This window comes from Centropristis striata, chromosome 17 (assembly GCF_030273125.1).
Source record: "Centropristis striata isolate RG_2023a ecotype Rhode Island chromosome 17, C.striata_1.0, whole genome shotgun sequence".
Classification (NCBI taxonomy): domain Eukaryota; kingdom Metazoa; phylum Chordata; class Actinopteri; order Perciformes; family Serranidae; genus Centropristis; species Centropristis striata.
In genome coordinates, this window is record NC_081533.1 from 2,460,500 (window position 1) to 2,477,475 (window position 16,976).

The 16,976-nt window shown below is 37.2% G+C and overlaps 2 protein-coding genes across 2 annotated transcripts; both read left to right on the forward strand.

The window, feature by feature from the left end:
• The first annotated feature begins 1,087 nt into the window (after positions 1 to 1,087).
• On the forward strand, positions 1,088 to 7,666 carry LOC131990118 (zinc finger protein 239-like). Its single transcript, XM_059355518.1, has 2 exons — positions 1,088 to 1,279; positions 6,721 to 7,666. The coding sequence occupies exons 1-2, from the start codon at positions 1,088 to 1,090 to the stop codon at positions 7,249 to 7,251; spliced, it is 723 nt and encodes a 240-aa protein (XP_059211501.1). The 3' UTR covers positions 7,252 to 7,666.
• A 2,127-nt stretch (positions 7,667 to 9,793) lies between these two features.
• On the forward strand, positions 9,794 to 14,641 carry LOC131990119 (zinc finger protein OZF-like). Its single transcript, XM_059355520.1, has 4 exons — positions 9,794 to 9,862; positions 10,453 to 10,456; positions 11,503 to 11,672; positions 13,268 to 14,641. Exons 1-4 carry the CDS (start codon positions 9,794 to 9,796, stop codon positions 14,216 to 14,218), a joined length of 1,194 nt encoding a protein of 397 aa, XP_059211503.1. The 3' UTR covers positions 14,219 to 14,641.
• The last annotated feature ends 2,335 nt before the right edge of the window (positions 14,642 to 16,976 follow it).

A 16,976-nucleotide genomic window follows, 5' to 3' on the forward strand; every position in this document is an offset into this window, starting at 1 on the left:
TTATATCAATTTTCTCCCAACTCTTTTTCTCACCATCATCTTGCAGCTGAAAGAATAGGCTAAAATTATCAAACATGCAATAAAAATACATCTAAAAACACATTAATTTAATGGAATACATTGAAAAAACACTCTGCACACTAAATAATGCTTCTATATATTGAATTTGATAATCACACAGTGACATCTGAGGCATGAAGCTCTAGAAACCCTAAAAAATGTTTAATAACTAACAGAAACTGTCTTGTGTGGTTACAAAACTAACTAAAATTATAGTGACAATGTCCTTCATTAACATCTTTGTCAACTTTTTTCGTACATAATTAAGTGTTTCTATTAGAACATGGAACACATTGGTAAATATGTTTATTGAGACTGGGATGTATATATTCAAACCAAAATTCAATACACCTAGAACTGTAAGATTTAATAACTTTATTGGGGCTAAGATGGATAAGCCAAAGGAATTAAAGCCACAATGTATCCATTACAGAAAAACTAAAACTAAAGCTTTTCTCTAAAGTTTTGGCTTTTCCACAAGTTTCCATGTCCAATTTAATGCATCAACCCTTTTTCAGCAATGGTAAAAAAATTAAAAAAACACCTCGACCAAGTGTAAAGTGTTATTTTCCCTAATTTGTGGGTATTTTCAAATTCTGCAGTGTGCATTCAGTATTTTATTATTGATATATATTGATTTCATGTAATATTTTAAGTTTTTTTGTGATTTTTTTTTTGTGTATTTTTGTGCGTTTTTTTAATTTGTGTTTTCATGTGTTTTATATTTTTTCATTTTTTTTTAATTTTTTTTTTTACATTTTTTTGTGTGTTTTATGTGTTTTTTGTAAAAAAAATAAAATAAAAAGAAAATGTGTTTTCGGTGTGTTTTTTAGTGTTTTTATTTGTTTTTTGTGTGTTTTTTGTGTGTTTTCAAAATGTTGATCCAGTAAGTCAAAATGAAAAAAATGATCAGGTCATATAGGTGAGGTTGTGCTGAAAAAAACAGCCGAAAATAGTCTCAAAACAGCCCCAAACTCTCCAAAGGGTTTTAAAAAAACTTGAAATAGAAATAGTTTGCTCTGATTGGATGATCAGCGTTCATGGCTCAGCCAATGAGAAGCTGCGGGGGGCGGGGCATAGAGTCAGCCTGCAACACAACAGAGTCCTCTTCAAACGGAAACCAGGACCAGGACCGGCAGCACACAGCGGAATGGAGCAGAACCAGGACCCGGAGGACTCCAGTAGACCAGCAGCAGGCTCTGATAGCACCGATGTTCAGGTCAGACTTTATTTAATTATTATTTATTATTTATTTAACTGCAGGTTTCTTCTTGATGCTGAAACAATCTTTGAGTATTTAGTGTTTCCTGGTTTCATCCTGATGAGACTCTGTTGTTGTTTCATGAGTCCTCAGGAGAATCCTCACAGAGAACAATGAGGCTTGTGTCATAGAAAATCTTTAAAGAAAATCACTTGACGACCAGGAAGATTAGAATTGCAGCCTTGTGCGGGATTTATTTCATGTATCAAAACCAGATACAGATGCCAAAGGTGACAGAGAAATCGAAAGAGCAGAACAACACTGAGAGAGACAACACCCTGTGTTTCTCTTTTTAGTTTGAAGGTTCGTGCGTCATTTTTTCTGTGTAGCTAAAGTTCAATGTCCTGTAATTCCCTGTTATGTCCCACAGTGTTCAATCACCTCACAATCACTGAGCCTGATAACTGACCATTATATGTTTACATTCAGAGTATATCACAAATCAATCATCATCATCAATACATATCATGGATGATACATGTTACCTGGTTATACAACTCCTGCTACTATTTATCTCTTTCTATGAGGACAAACAGAATATATACGTGTGTAATCTACTGTTATGGTTTAAAACAACAAACATGATATCTGTTTTTTTTTAACATGGTAAGACAACAAACATGATATGTGTATTTTCTAACATGGTAAGACACGGAAAATGAATATGATATCTTTACATGCCTAACTGATTACATATTCTCTATATTTGTGTGGTTAATTAATGATTCAACACTACTCCAGCAGTATAATGAACACAAAAATGAAAATTTCTGAAAAAATGCTGACTGATTATACTAATGATAATACTTTTATATTAGACTTATGATGATGCTGCTTTAACACAAAAGCTATACTTCGGACAAACACACTTGCAACTAAAAAACAAATGCAAAGATAACTGAAAACCATCACAAAGGTAAAATCACATGAAGATGTAAATGTGTGTTTCTATGCTTATATGTGAACCAGTGTATATGGAAAACAAACACAAGGATAATTGAGCAAAAATCATATGATGTGTATATGTGTGAGAATATGTTAAGCAGTATCTGTTTATCTGTGTATATATGAATATTTATAGTTTTTCTTATAATATGGAATATGAACCTTAGATAAGATACATAAGATAAGAACAGTGTCTGGCTCTCCAGCAGTCCCAGGCCATAACTCCTCAGGATAGGTGTGATGCAACACAACAGAAAGAGAATCACAATTAGAACTATTACAGTCATGATTGCTGTTTTAGCCAATATGGCTCCAATTTTTCCTAAATGTTGGTCCAGCCAGTCCAGAGACAGGCCACCCTGAGCAGCACTCTCATTTACTTCTGTGGTTAGATTTTGTAATTTTTCCATGGCTTTAGTAAAAGATCCATCAGGTGCTGTGTTATTAGGAATAAATGTGCAACAGTATTTATCAAACCTTTTACAGACACCTCCCTTTTCTGCTAATATCCATTCTAACACCTGTCTGTTTTGCCACTATATTGCCATTATACTGGTTGCATGCAACTGCTCACCGATTGCCTTCAGAATTTCACTTGTGTAATTAATGAATCTCTGTTGGTTGTAATACACATCATTTATTCAGTTAACATTTTTATTTATTGTGATCCACGGGAGTATTGATTCCAAACCCGCTCTAATCCCGGGTTGTCATCATATGTGTCGTAATAGTCCAAATCTTCCTCTGTTGTAGTTACCATAGTTGTCTTTAGTGTCTTTTTCTTATGTGGTGGAGGCCTTGTCACTGGACGTGGTGGCCACTGCCAATAAGCTGCCTTTGTTATACTGGGTGGGACAGTTATTTCCTGTTTCTGATTTGTTTGTGTTGTCATGGGAGTCGTTAGCCAATGGCAGTAATCTACTCTCGGGGTTGTCTTGGTGATCTCAGTTGGGTTGTTATTTCCTTTCTCTCATTCTTTTCCCTCGGGGGATACTTTTTCCTGGTAGGAGGCGGCCTTGGTTTTAATGTAGTCTTCACTTCCTCATTCTGGCCAATGAAATCAGGTTGGGGAGTTGGCTTCTGTTGTGTGTGTGTGTGTGTGTGTGTGTGTGTGTGTGTGTGTGTGTGTGTGGCTCTGACCTAGTTTGTGGTGCAGTAGTCAAACCTGGCCTTGGTGTTGTAATTATATACACATCTATTTTGGGTGTAGTGACCTCATAGCTAGGGTTAAATGTATGTGGATTAAAGTTCTCATTGATGTATATAGGGGCTGACTAGGATTGGATCTCTCTCACCTGATTTGCACCATCATCAGTAGCTTTAGTTTCTAAAGCATATGTGTGACCTAATTGAACTATTCTTCTGTTAAGTTGGACCATCCACCCTCTGTCTGTGTTCAGGACTTTGATGTTGCACACCTCCCCTCCCCAAGCTGAATCTCCTCTCAAATGGCCAATTGCCCTCCCACACAATACACCATTTCCTGCTGTTCCTCTTTGTTTCCACACAGCTCCAAATAGATGACACACACCATGTGCATAAGCCCAGTCAGTGTAAATGTTGGCTATTTTTCCTTTAGTGATTTTGCATGCATAAACATGACAGCCTGTATGAGGTTTTCACCAACTGTACACTGAGCCGCATCTTACAAACAGAACATACAGAAGTATTTATCAATGTTTATAATCCACTTGGGTACCTCATAATAATTAATCAAGGTATTTGGTGAAGGTTTGCTCATAACCATTAGAAAGTGTCTTACTTTGTTGATGTGTTGTAAATTTTTTAAATGTATATGTAGATACTAGGATATCAAACTCCTATTTGTCCACAAAGCAATATCTTGCAGGAAAGTCCCCACACCCAAAAGGAAAAACTCACTAGCCAAACCTGCCTGATGTTTCCTGTTTAATTTTTAAATCTCCTTAGAGGTCCCATGTTTATTTAGAAACACACATCTTCCAAATTAACTTCTGTAGATGTTGCTAATGGATATCTCCATTAAAGGGTGGATATGTCGTAGAATTAATTTGAAGATGTATTAAAATATCTGACATATAGCAGTTTAAATATGCATCAAATATGTTTTGATAAACACACAGAAATCTGACCAACAGTCACAGTCTCTTTACAGGAAACTTCTGCTTGATTGAGATATGAACAGCTCGGATTTGGGAAATCCCAAGTGTGCTCTTATATCAAGTGTTTTTCATAACAGGAAATGACAGGACATTGGACCTTAGTGACACAGAAACAATGACACACCAACCTGCAAAGTAAAAAGAGAGAAACTGGGTGTTGTCTCTCAGTGTTGATCTGACTTTTGGATTCGTCTGACACCTTTGGCATCTGAATCTGTTTTTTGATACTTGCTAAATAAATCCCGCACAAGGCTGCTATTCAAATCGACCTGGTCGTCAGTTGTTTTTCTTGAAAGATTTTCTACAACGGCGGCACATTAGTCTAAAGTGTGTGAGGGTTTGGTACATCAACTGGCCAATCCTCTATGGCCTCATTTACAGCTCTCAGGTGGTGAACCAGCCGATATTTTGATTTATCAGCTCTGTGTCCTCTCTGCTGTGCTGGCTCCTCCCTTTCCTGATCCATTTCCTGTCTCACACACACATCGCCATGTGTTTTATCTATCTCCTCCTCTAACTCTTGTATTGTAGTCCTCTTCACCTGTCTCTCTATAGCCACATTTGTTGGATCTAATTCACCCCAATATGATTGTGATTGATTCCCTGGCTTCCCCATACTCTCCCGCCTGTCTGTAAAACAGTCTAGTATAGGCCTTGTCTGTACTTGTTCCCTGCGTCTGGTGGAGCTGCAATGACTCGGCAGCCAGGTCTGATTTCTCATTGGTGTCACTCGTGTTTGTGTTGTAAATGTAGTCTCACTGCGTTGTGGTTGCTCTCTGTTTGTGGCCAAATTAATGTCTGATGTCATTGTGTCTGCGCGTCTGACTGGAGAATGTTCTGTTGCATTTGGGCTCTCTGCTGACCTTTTAGGGCTGTTGTGTGTGTGGTTGTCGCTTGTTTGATCTCTGTTGCTTGACTGATTACCCCGTGGTTGTTGGTTATTCGGCTCCTCTAAGCTGTACCCAAATTGTCCGTCAAAATGTATGACGCCTGCCAGCGATGGATATGTTCCTGCTACTTCATTGCTGTTCTGTGACCTGTCTATTTTCTGTGCAAAAGGGAATGAGAACCGTTTTGTGTTATTCTTAGATTCCACTATGGCCTCTCTCAGATTTTTCCTGTAACGCACACCTTCTGTTTTGAATAATTTTAGGATTTTCAGTTCCAAATCCCTTTTCTGTTGTCGTTTCTTGTTTTTGTCTTTGTGTTTGTAGTCTTTAATTCTCAACTCCAGATCCTCACACACTCCAACGTCAAATGTGCCGTCTTTTGTTTGTGTGTCGTTTCCTTTATTCTACCTGAGTCTCTACCGAAAGTTAGAGTGATAATTTTCACTTAAGATGACATTTTCAGAAATCACAAGACAATCTGCCAGCACAAACTGCATTAATGTAAGCACTAAAAAAACAAGTTAAACAAGCAGCAGGCAATTAACATTCAATTCCATGTGAAGCATTTAACATGATATAAGTGATGGATTAGAATGCTATTATTGGAAACTATTATGTATACAACTCCGTCAGGTCCTCAGGTACAAGTCAGTGTGGCAGTTGTCCGTGTCATATCATCCTAACAGTTATATATTAATTACATATCAATTAAGTTGCCCTTAATACTCAGAGAGGAATTTCTTCATTTGGCACAACCCGTGTGCAGATTCCAGCTACCACTGAGGATACACTTCCCGTGTATTAACGATTTAGCGCCCCGCAGCTGGTGTCGTCCTCGTTAACTAGTGGAAGCTAGTAGCCTGGAGCTCTTGGCCGCGCCGACTGGCCCGGTTCATTGTAAAACATTTATTTATTTATTGATGTGAATGTGGTGTTTTCTGTGCGTAGGCTAACGTTACAGACATTACAGTTTTTTTTTAATCCCCTAGAGAGGGAAAAAAACAATCATTTTGTTGTGGTCGGTCTCCATTCTGTGGCGGTGCGTGAAAGTAACCATTGTGCCGACAGGGTTTCCCTTCCTATTTCAAAGTATACAGCTTCAAATTATATCAATGAATAAGTGTATGAAATTTGTTATTACTTCATTAAAAGTGGTGTTTTATTCCTAGAAGTGAGAAAGAGAAAAAAGCAGAAGTTGAGACGATGATGACGATGGCCAACAATTCACTCTGCCACTGCTATAACAAACACATTTTCTGTGTGGAGTCTAACCCTGCAGGTGGTAACACCTGTTAACAGTTGAACATTAAGGGTTATGTTGTACAGACGTGCTCTAAATATTATTTATGGTTATAAATCGCTTACTCCACCATGGCATCTCACCACCGTGTCTCTCTTTCTTTCTGTCTGTCTGTTGAAACAGGAAGGAAGAGAGAGACTCAAACGGCACCACTGTCAGCTCTGTGACAAAACCTACTCAACAGCTGGAAATTTAAAGGTTCATCTCCGCATCCATACTGGAGAGAGACCTTACAGCTGTGACCAATGTGGGAATGCTTTCAATAAAAAACACAACCTGAGATATCATCAACGTATCCATACTGGAGAGAGACCATACAGCTGTGACCAGTGTGGGAATACTTTCAATGACATACAGAACCTGAGAATACATCAACGCATCCATACTGGAGAGAGACCATACAGCTGCGACCAATGTGGGAATGCTTTCAGTCTACTACAGAGCCTGAAAAATCATCAACGCATCCATACTGGAGAGAAACCTTACAGCTGTGACCAATGTGGAAAAACTTTTTCTCACAGTGTTAGCCTTGAATACCACCGACGCATCCACACTGGAGAGAAGCCATACTGGTGTGACCAATGTGGGAAAACCTTTTCTCAGAGTTCTAACCTTAAAACTCATCAATGGGTTCACACTGGAGAGAAACCCTAGTGGTGAGACTAAGGCAGGAAAACTTTTTCTCTGAGTGGTAGTTTTTTAGAAAAAATAAAAGTTGTTAGAGCATTATTAGTAGCCTTTTTTCTTTTTGATATCCACATCATAAGATTGTCTTATGCCTTCAATAAAAACAGATTGCTCATTGTGCAGTCGGATTAAAGTTCCTGGTGTTGGTCTGTTCTCTTAAAGCCTCCTGCGACTCCCTCACTGTCACAGGTAGGAAACTCTTTGGGATAGGCTCAGTGTTTTATGTGAAACTTTTGATGCTGAACTGAACATTTTTACCGTTGAATTAAACGGAAAATGTCCAGCTGGAAACCACATCATCCCTCAAATTGTTCTTTGTCCTGAATTAATGAACCAAGAGAGGAGATGGAACACCAGCTCATGCATGTCTAAAGCATTTTTTTGTGTATTATACCAATATCATCATGTACTGGTTAAAAATAAAATTAAGTCTCATTAACACGTTGAATTATGTTTTTATATCAATTTTCTCCCAACTCTGTTTCACACCATCATCATCAACTTTCAAAATGATCAAACATGCCATAAAAATACATCTAAAAACACATTAATTTAATGGAATACATTGAAAAAACACAGTCTGCACACTAAATAATGCTTCTATATATTGAATTTAATAATCACACAGTGACATTTGGAGCATGAAGCTCTATAAACCTGATTTTTTTAGATGTTTATTTTCTTCTAGAAAATGACCAGAACCACCGTATTTCATTTTCGTTAACAAAAACTAACAAAATAATGAAAACTAGAATTGAAAAACATTTTCATTAACTGAAATAAAAATAAAAAGAGTTTTTAAAAAAAACAACAATAACTAACAGAAACTGTCTTGTGTGGTTACAAAACGAACTAAAACTAATTAAATTATAGTGAAAATGTCCTTCGTTTACGTCTTTGTCAACTTTTTTATACATTATTCAGTGTTTCTATGAGAACATGCAACACATTGATAAATATGTTTATTTAGACTGTGATGTTTATACTCAAAACAATATTCAATACATCTAGAACTGTAAGAGTTAATAACTTTATTGGGGCTAAGATGGATAAGCCAAATGGATTTTTGCTTCAGGCAGGTAAAAAGGCTGTTGCAGTAATCCAAGCGTGATGAGATAAAAGCATGTAAAATGGTCTCTGTGTCTTTAAAAGTTAGTATAGATCGTATTTTAGAAATATTTCAAAGGCGATATTATTATATATTATATTTGGATCTTATATTAGGCTTTATATTAGTATTGAAATAAACGTTTTTAAATAAAGTAATAATAATGATAATATTAATAATTAAGGAATGTAGGAACACTTTTACATTAGAGTTAACCCTCTAGATCCACCTTTAGCGCCGGAGCACGACTTCTTCATGACGTCAGAACCTAAAAACGTTCAGCAGCATGTTTCCCTGCTGTCAGCTGAACTCTAAAGTTTTGGCTTTTCCACAAGTTTCCATGTCCAATTTAATGCATCAACCGTTTTTCAGCAATGGTAAAAAAAACAAAAACACTTCAACCAAGTGTAAAGTGTCATTTTCCCTTTTTTAATCGATACTTTCAAATTCTGCAGTGTACATTCAGCATTTTATTATTGATACGTGTTGATTTGATGTATTCTGTGATGTTTAAGGTTTTTTGTGATTTTTGTGTATTTTTCTGTGTTTTTTTATTTTTGTGTTTTTGTATTTTTTGTGTTTTCATGTGTGTTTTTTTAATCTTTTTTTATATTTTTTGTGTGTGTTTTATATATTTTTTTTATTATTTTGTGTGTTTTTTTCATTTAAAAAAATGTGTATGTGTTTTTGGTCTGTTTTTGTGTCTTTTTTTACTTTTATATATAAAAAGGGCTTTCGTGTGTTATTTTGTGTTTTTACTTGTTTTGTTTTTAATATGTGTTTTGTGTTTTTTGTCATTTTTTATGTGTTTTGTTAGAGTGTAAACCTTTTACAGACTCTAACTCTCACCCGGGTTATTTTTTCTAAACTTGGTCTCACAAAACACTCAGAAACAAATGAATAAAGTCAACCATTTATTGAAAGAATCATAGCCCAATGCAATGCTCAGCGCTGGACTCTGCAATGTGACCCCGATGGCACCACAAGACAGAGTGATTACAAACTTCCTTATTGTTACATATATTCTTGGGTTTGGGTGATTGTTTGTGATATGCATTGGTTACCACCCCTTAACCAAGCATCTGGAGATGGAACATCTCACTGATCTTTCAGACTTTATGTGTGTGTTTTGTTGTCTGCTGAAGCTTTCACATCCTGTCTCCCTCCTTATTCTGCTTCTCCCCCCACATACCTTCCCTGACCTCTGACCTCTCCTACCCCTGAAATGACCCAGTCCTGTCAGTGAGTAACCTAGCTCATAATTTTGCTCTGATTGGATGATCAGCGTTTCATAGCTCAGCCAATGAGAAGCTGCGGGGGGCGGGGCATAGAGTCAGCCTGCAACACAACAGAGTCCTCCTCAGATGGAAACCAGGACCAGGACCGGCAGCACACAGCGGAATGGAGCAGAACCAGGACCCGGAGGACTCCAGTAGACCAGCAGCAGGCTCTGATAGCACCGATGTTCAGGTCAGACTTTATTCTGTTGTCTCCGTGTTTTCTGGCTTCATGTACAAATGAGTGGGACAAATTAAATACTTTGTTTTCTGCGATATTTTCACAACATTAACAGACTTATGACCTGCCACAGGGAGGGAGGGGGGGGGGGGGGGTTACAAAAGTAACTAAATTACATTGAAAATGTCCTTCGTTTACTTCTTTGTCAACTTTTTTCATACATAATTCAGTGTTTCTATTAGAACATGCAACACATTGGTAAATATGTTTATTTAGACTGTGATGTCTATACTCAAACCAAAATTCAATACACCCAGAACTGCAAGAGTTAATAACTCTACTGGGGCTAAGATGGATAAGCCAAAGGAAATAAAGGCAAAATGTATTATGACCTCTTTGAATCTGGTACCAAACACATAGCACACTACAAAAAAACTAAAACTAACACTAAAACTAATAAAAACTAAACTAAAACTACCAAACTAACTCTAAAAATTAACTAAAACTAACTGAATTTGAAAACAAAAAAATCACAACCAAATTAAAACTAAAACAGCTGAATTCTGGACAATCTGGAGTCTATGAATGGATTTTTGCTTCAGGCAGGTAAAAAGGCTGTTGCAGTAATCCAAGCGTGATGAGATAAAAGCATGTAAAATGGTCTCTGTGTCTTTAAAAGTTAGCATAGATCGTGTTTTAGAAATATTTCAAAGGTGATATTATTATATATTATATTTGGATATTATATTAGGCTTTATATTAGTATTGAAATAAAGGTTTCGAAATACAGTAATAATTTTTATTTTTTCAAGATTATTTTTTTGGGCATTTTTGCTTTTTTATTGAAAGTGATAGATAGAAAGCAGGTGATAGAGGGGAAGACATGCGGCAAAGGGAGCTCAGGCCGGATTCGAACCCGGCTCCGCTGCAGCAAGGACCCAGCCTTAATGGTAAGCAATCTACCAGTGTGAGCCACCTGGACGCCCCGAAATACAGTAATAATAATGATGATATTAATAATTAAGGAATGTAGAAACACTTTTACATTAGAGTTAACCCTCTGGATGCACCAAAAGCGCCGGAGCACGACTTCTTCATGACGTCAGAACCTAAAAACGTTCAGCAGCATGTTTCCCTGCTGTCAGCTGAACTCTAAAGTTTTGGCTTTTCCACAAGTTTCTATGTCCAATTTCTGCAGTGTACATTCAGCATTTTATTATTGATATATATATTGATTTCATGTATTCTTTTATGTTTAAGGTTTTTTTGTGATTTTTGTGTGTTTTTACGTGTGTTTTTGTACATGTTTTTTTTTTTTCATTTTTTTGTGTTTTTCTTGTAAAAAAAAAAACAAAAACATACATGTTTTCGGTGTGTTTTCTGTCTTTTTATGTCTTTTGTAAAAGAAAAAAAAAGTATATTTGTGTGTGTTTTTTTGGTGTATTTATTAGTTTTTTTGTGTGTGTTTTTGTGTGTTTTCAAAATGTTGATCCAGTAAGTCAAAATGAAAAAATGATCAGGTCATATAGGTGAGGTTGTGCTGAAAAAATTACCAAAAATAGTGTGAAAACAGCCCCAAACTCCAAAGAGTTAAAATAACATTAAATAGAAATAGTTTGCTCTGATTGGATGATCAGCGTTTCATGGCTCAGCCAATGAGAAGCTGCGGGGGGCGGGGCATAGAGTCACCCAGCAACACAACAGAGTCCTCTTCAAACGGAAACCAGGACCAGGACCGGCAGCACACAGCGGAATGGAGCAGAACCAGGACCCGGAGGACTCCAGTAGACCAGCAGCAGGCTCTGATAGCACCGATGTTCAGGTCAGACTTTATTCTGTTGTCTCCGTGTTTTCTGGCTTCATGTACAAATGAGTGGGACACATTAAATACTTTGTTTTCCGCGATATTTTCCCGCCGCTTCTTTGTGTATTCGGGAGGGGGAGGGGGAGGGGGGTCTCTGTTCTGATCAGATTCAGATCAATCAGCTCTAAAAAGCTCCAGCTTTAGTTTCTTTTCCCGTTAAATCAAAAGTAGTTTATTGAGCTTCTCCTTCTCTGTGTAACTTTATCAGAATCAGACTCTTCTCTGCTCCCTGCAGATAAAAACAAGTACTAACGGCTGCGGCCGGCTTCAATACTAACGTGTGCGGCGGGAGGCGGGGCTTGACTGGCTGGACGGTCAAGCCCCGCCCATGACAGCACGTCACACGCCAAGCTCTGCCTAGAGTGCTCTACGTCATCGTGGTTAGTTCAGGGACAGTCGGGATTTCGGAAACTCGGTAGAAACAGCGCCTGGATGGAGTATTTTCCCTACTGCTGTACATTTACTAAACGACTATTTGACTGAAGATTGATCTAAAATTTTAATAAAACTTTAGTGAACATAAAAACTGTCTTTGCAATATCTTTTGCAGCAACATATTGTGTTTTTTGCTATTAATAAATAGGTTTGTCATTGTTTATGTCATTAACGGAAACCTGAAAACAGCAAAATGCAGAGAAGTGAGTGATTATTTTATAGGCTACATAAATTATCATGTAGGCATCATCAATCAGCAGACTGTACAACAATCAAAGAAAGCATTATATAATTGTCATATCTTCCAATGATGTAGGTCTGCATCAGTCTAAAAAACATACCTTGGAAAACTTTTTTAACCACTTCTCACCTATACAGCGTCATGTCCTGTATTGATGTGTCATAGCCTTTGTTACTGTATGTGCCTGTTTGTGTGGAGTGTATTTTGGGACTTGTCCAGGTAATCAAGTCCAGTGGTTCTCAGTTGACTGGTTAAGTAAGTAAAAAAGTGCAACCTTTTTCATGGAATATCATAATGATAGATGATTTAAAAAAGCCAGTGAAAGCAAATAATGCAAATAATTAACAAAAGAAATGTTTCTACTATTTCGCAACAATGAACACACTTCAGATCAAACTATGAAATCTGTTAGCAGTAGGTCAGGCAAAAAAAATAAATACACACACATATATAATATGGGTGCAGCATTCATGCAGACCAAGCTATTTATATATATATATATATATATATATATATATATATATATATATAAACTTCCTATTTCAAAGTATACAGCTTCAAATTATATCAATGAATAAGTGTATGGAATTAGTTATTACCTCATCAAAAGTGGTGTTTTATTTCGAGAAGTGAGAAAGAGAAAAAAGCAGAAGTTGAGACGATGATGACGATGGCCAACAATTCACTCTGCCACTGCTATAACAAACACATTTTCTGTGTGGAGTCTAACCCTGCAGGTGGTAACACCTGTTCACTCTTGAACATTAAGGGTTATGTTGTACAGACGTGCTCTAAATATTATTTATGGTTATAAATTGCTTCCTCCACCATGGCATCTCACCACCGTGTCTCTCTTTCTTTCTGTCTGTTGAAACAGGAAGGAAGAGAGAGACTCAAACGGCACCACTGTCAGCTCTGTGACAAAACCTACTCAACAGCTGGAAGTTTAAAACTTCATCTCCGCATCCATACTGGAGAGAGACCTTACAGCTGTGACCAATGTGTGAAAACTTTCCATCAGAAACACCACCTGAGAGATCATCAACGCATCCACACTGGAGAGAAACCCTACGGCTGTGACCAGTGTGGGAATGCTTTCAGTCGACTACAGAAACTGAGAAGTCATCAACGCATCCACACTGGAGAGAAACCTTACAACTGTGACCAGTGTGGGACTGCTTTCAGTCAACTACAGCGCCTGAGAAGTCATCAACGCATCCACACTGGAGAGAAACCTTACAGCTGTGACCACTGTGGGACTGCTTTCAGTCAACTACAGCGCCTGAGAAGTCATCAACGCATCCACACTGGAGAGAAACCTTACAGCTGTGACCACTGTGGGAATGCTTTCAGTCAACTACAGAGCCTGAGACGTCATCAACGCATCCACACTGGAGAGAAACCTTACAGCTGTGACAAGTGTGGGAATGGTTTCAGTCAACTACACCACCTGAAACGTCATCAACGCATCCATACTGGAGAGAAACCTTACAGCTGTGACCAGTGCGGGAATGCTTTCAGTCGACTACAGAGCCTGAGAAGTCATCAACGCATCCATACTGGAGAGAAACCTTACAGCTGTGACCAATGTGGAAAAACTTTTTCTCACAGTGTTAGCCTTGAATACCACCGACGCATCCACACTGGAGAGAAGCCGTACTGGTGTGACCAATGTGGGAAAACCTTTTCTCAGAGTTCTCACCTTGAAGACCACCGACGCATTCACACTGGAGAGAAGCCGTACTGGTGTGACCAATGCGGGAAAACCTTTTCTCGGAGTTCTCACCTTAAAAGACACCAACGGGTTCACACTGGAGAGAAACCCTAGTGGTGAGACGAAGGCAGGAAAATTTTTTCTCTGAGTGGTAGTTTTTTAGAAAAGATAAAAGTTGTTAGAGCATTATTAGTAGCCTTTTTTCTTTTTAATATCCACATCATAAGATTGTCTTATGCCTTCAATAAAAACAGATTGCTCATTGTGCTGTCGGATTAAAGTTCCCGGTGTTGGTCTGTTCTCTTAAAGCCTCATGCGACTCCCTCACTGTCACAGGTAGGAAACTCTTTGGGATAGGCTCAATGTTTTATGTGAAACTTTTGATGCTGAACTGAACATTTTTACCGTTGAATTAAACGGAAAATGTCCAGCTGGAAACCACATCATCCCTCAAATTGTTCTTTGTCCTGAATAAATGAACCAAGAGAGGAGATGGAACAGCAGCTCATGCATGTCTAAAGCATTTTTTTTGTGTATTATACCAATATCCTCATGTACTGGTTAAAAATAAAATTAAGTCTCATTAACACGTTGAATTATGTTTTTATATCAAACTCTGTTTCACACCATCATCATCAACTTTCAAAATGATCAAACATGCCATAAAAATACATCTAAAAACACATTAATTTAATGGAATACATTGAAAAAACACAGTCTGCACACTAAATAATGCTTCTATATATTGAATTTAATAATCACACAGTGACATTTGGAGCATGAAGCTCTATAAACCTGATTTTTTTAGATGTTTATTTTCTTCTAGAAAATGAGCAGAACCCATCGTATGTCATTATCGTTAACAGAAACTAACAAAATAATGAAAACTAGAATTGAAAAACATTTTAATTAACTGAAATAAAAATAAAAAGAGTTTTTAAAAGAACAACAACAATAACTAACAGAGACTGTCTTGTGTGTTTACAAAACGAACTAAAACTTATTAAATTATAGTGAAAATGTCCTTCGTTTACGTCTTTGTCAACTTTTTTATACATTATTCAGTGTTTCTATGAGAACATGCAACACATTGATAAAAATGTTTATTTAGACTGTGATGTCTATACTCAAAACAAAATTCAATACACGTAGAACTGTAAGAGTTAATAACTTTATTGGGGCTAAGATGGATAAGCCAAATGGATTTTTGCTTCAGGCAGGTAAAAAGGCTGTTGCAGTAATCCAAGCGTGATGAGATAAAAGCATGTAAAATGGTCTCTGTTTCTTTAAAAGTTAGCATAGATCATATTTTAGAAATATTTCAAATGTAATATTATTATATTTTATATTTGGATATTATATTAGGCTTTAAATTAGTATTGAAAGAAAAGTTTCGAAATAAAGTAATAATAATGATAATATTAATAATTAAGGAATGTAGAAACACTTTTACATTAGAGTTAACCCTCTGGATCCACCAAAAGCGCCGGAGCACGACTTCTTCATGACGTCAGAACCTAAAAACGTTCAGCAGCATGTTTCCCTGCTGTCAGCTGAACTCTAAAGTTTTGGCTTTTCCACAAGTTTCCATGTCCAATTTAATGCGTCAACTCTTTTTCAGCAATGGTAAAAAAAAAACACCTCGACCAAGTGTAAAGTGTTATTTTCCATTTTTCATAGATATTTTCCAATTCTGCAGTGTGCATTCAGCATTTTATTATTGATTTATACTGATTTCATGTATTCTATTATGTTTAAGTTTTTTTGTGATTATTGTGTATTTTCGTGCGTTTATTTAATTTTTGTGTTTTTGTATTTTTTGTGTTTACTATATATTTTTATGTTAGGTTTTTATATGTTTTTTTTTTTTCATTTTTTGTGTGTGTTTTGTTTTTTTATTTTTGTGTGTTTTTTATTTTAAAAAAGTGTATGTGTTTTTGTGTCTTTTATTTAAAAAAAAGGGTGTACGTGTGTTTTTTAGTGTTTTACGTTTTTTTTTTCTTATTTTTATGTGTGTTTTTCATTTTTTTTGTGTGTGTTTTGTGTGTTTTTTTGTATAAAAAAATAAATGAAAAAAGTATGTGTTTTCGGTGTGTTTTTGTGTGTTTTTTATGTCTTTTGTAAAACAACCAAAATAATGAAGTGTTTTTGTTTGTGTGTTATTTTTGTGTGTGTTTTTGTATGTTTTCAAAATGTTGATCCAGTAAGTCAAAATAAAAAAATTATCAGGTCATATAGGTGAGGTTGTGCTGAACAAATGGCCCAAAATAGTCTCAAAATTTCTCGTTTGTCTCTCAACGGAGGCGGTCGCACCTTTTTCTCTCTCCCTCCCACTGTGTTTTTCCCTGCTTCGCTCCTCTCGTCTCGTCTCGTCTTGTCTACTGTCTAACTTGGAAGACTCTCTCTACACTGCTCTCAAAACCAAAAACCATGGATTTGATCAACTGGTCTCTTAACGCAATTGACACCATCTTCTCAACGAGAAGTCGGGGGTCAGGGGAGCCCGAGTGTCCTGAGAGGACTTTTGTGGCCGGATACACGATGGACGCCTGGAGCAGGTGGCGTGTCTTGTGCCTGGCACCTCTGTCTCTGGAGGACACTGAAGATGTTTACCTATTCGGAACCGTGATAACAGGGTTTTTGCTGTTTGGATTGGGCTTTGCTCTGGTTTATCGAAACACAAAGGAAACGGTGTCAGCTGTAAAAGGCCCCATTAAGCTGCCCGTGATGATGGAATGTATGGCCAGGGCTGTCGGAACTCAGACTGTGGCCACAAACCGCGCCGTGGATACCATCCAGGAAAGGGTGGCAGCCCTGGAAAGGGATCGATCTGGAGACCAGCAGGGACATTTTTACCATCGACAGGATTAGT

Bases quoted from the DNA above. Each gene is read 5' to 3' on its own strand.
- LOC131990119 (XM_059355520.1), top strand. From the start codon at position 9,794: ATGGAGCAGAACCAGGACCCGGAGGACTCCAGTAGACCAGCAGCAGGC. The intron at 11,673-13,267 runs GTCAGACTTTAT...CTGTTGAAACAG, and splicing joins CTGATAGCACCGATGTTCAG to GAAGGAAGAGAGAGACTCAA.
- LOC131990118 (XM_059355518.1), top strand. From the start codon at position 1,088: ATGATCAGCGTTCATGGCTCAGCCAATGAGAAGCTGCGGGGGGCGGGG. The intron at 1,280-6,720 runs GTCAGACTTTAT...CTGTTGAAACAG, and splicing joins CTGATAGCACCGATGTTCAG to GAAGGAAGAGAGAGACTCAA.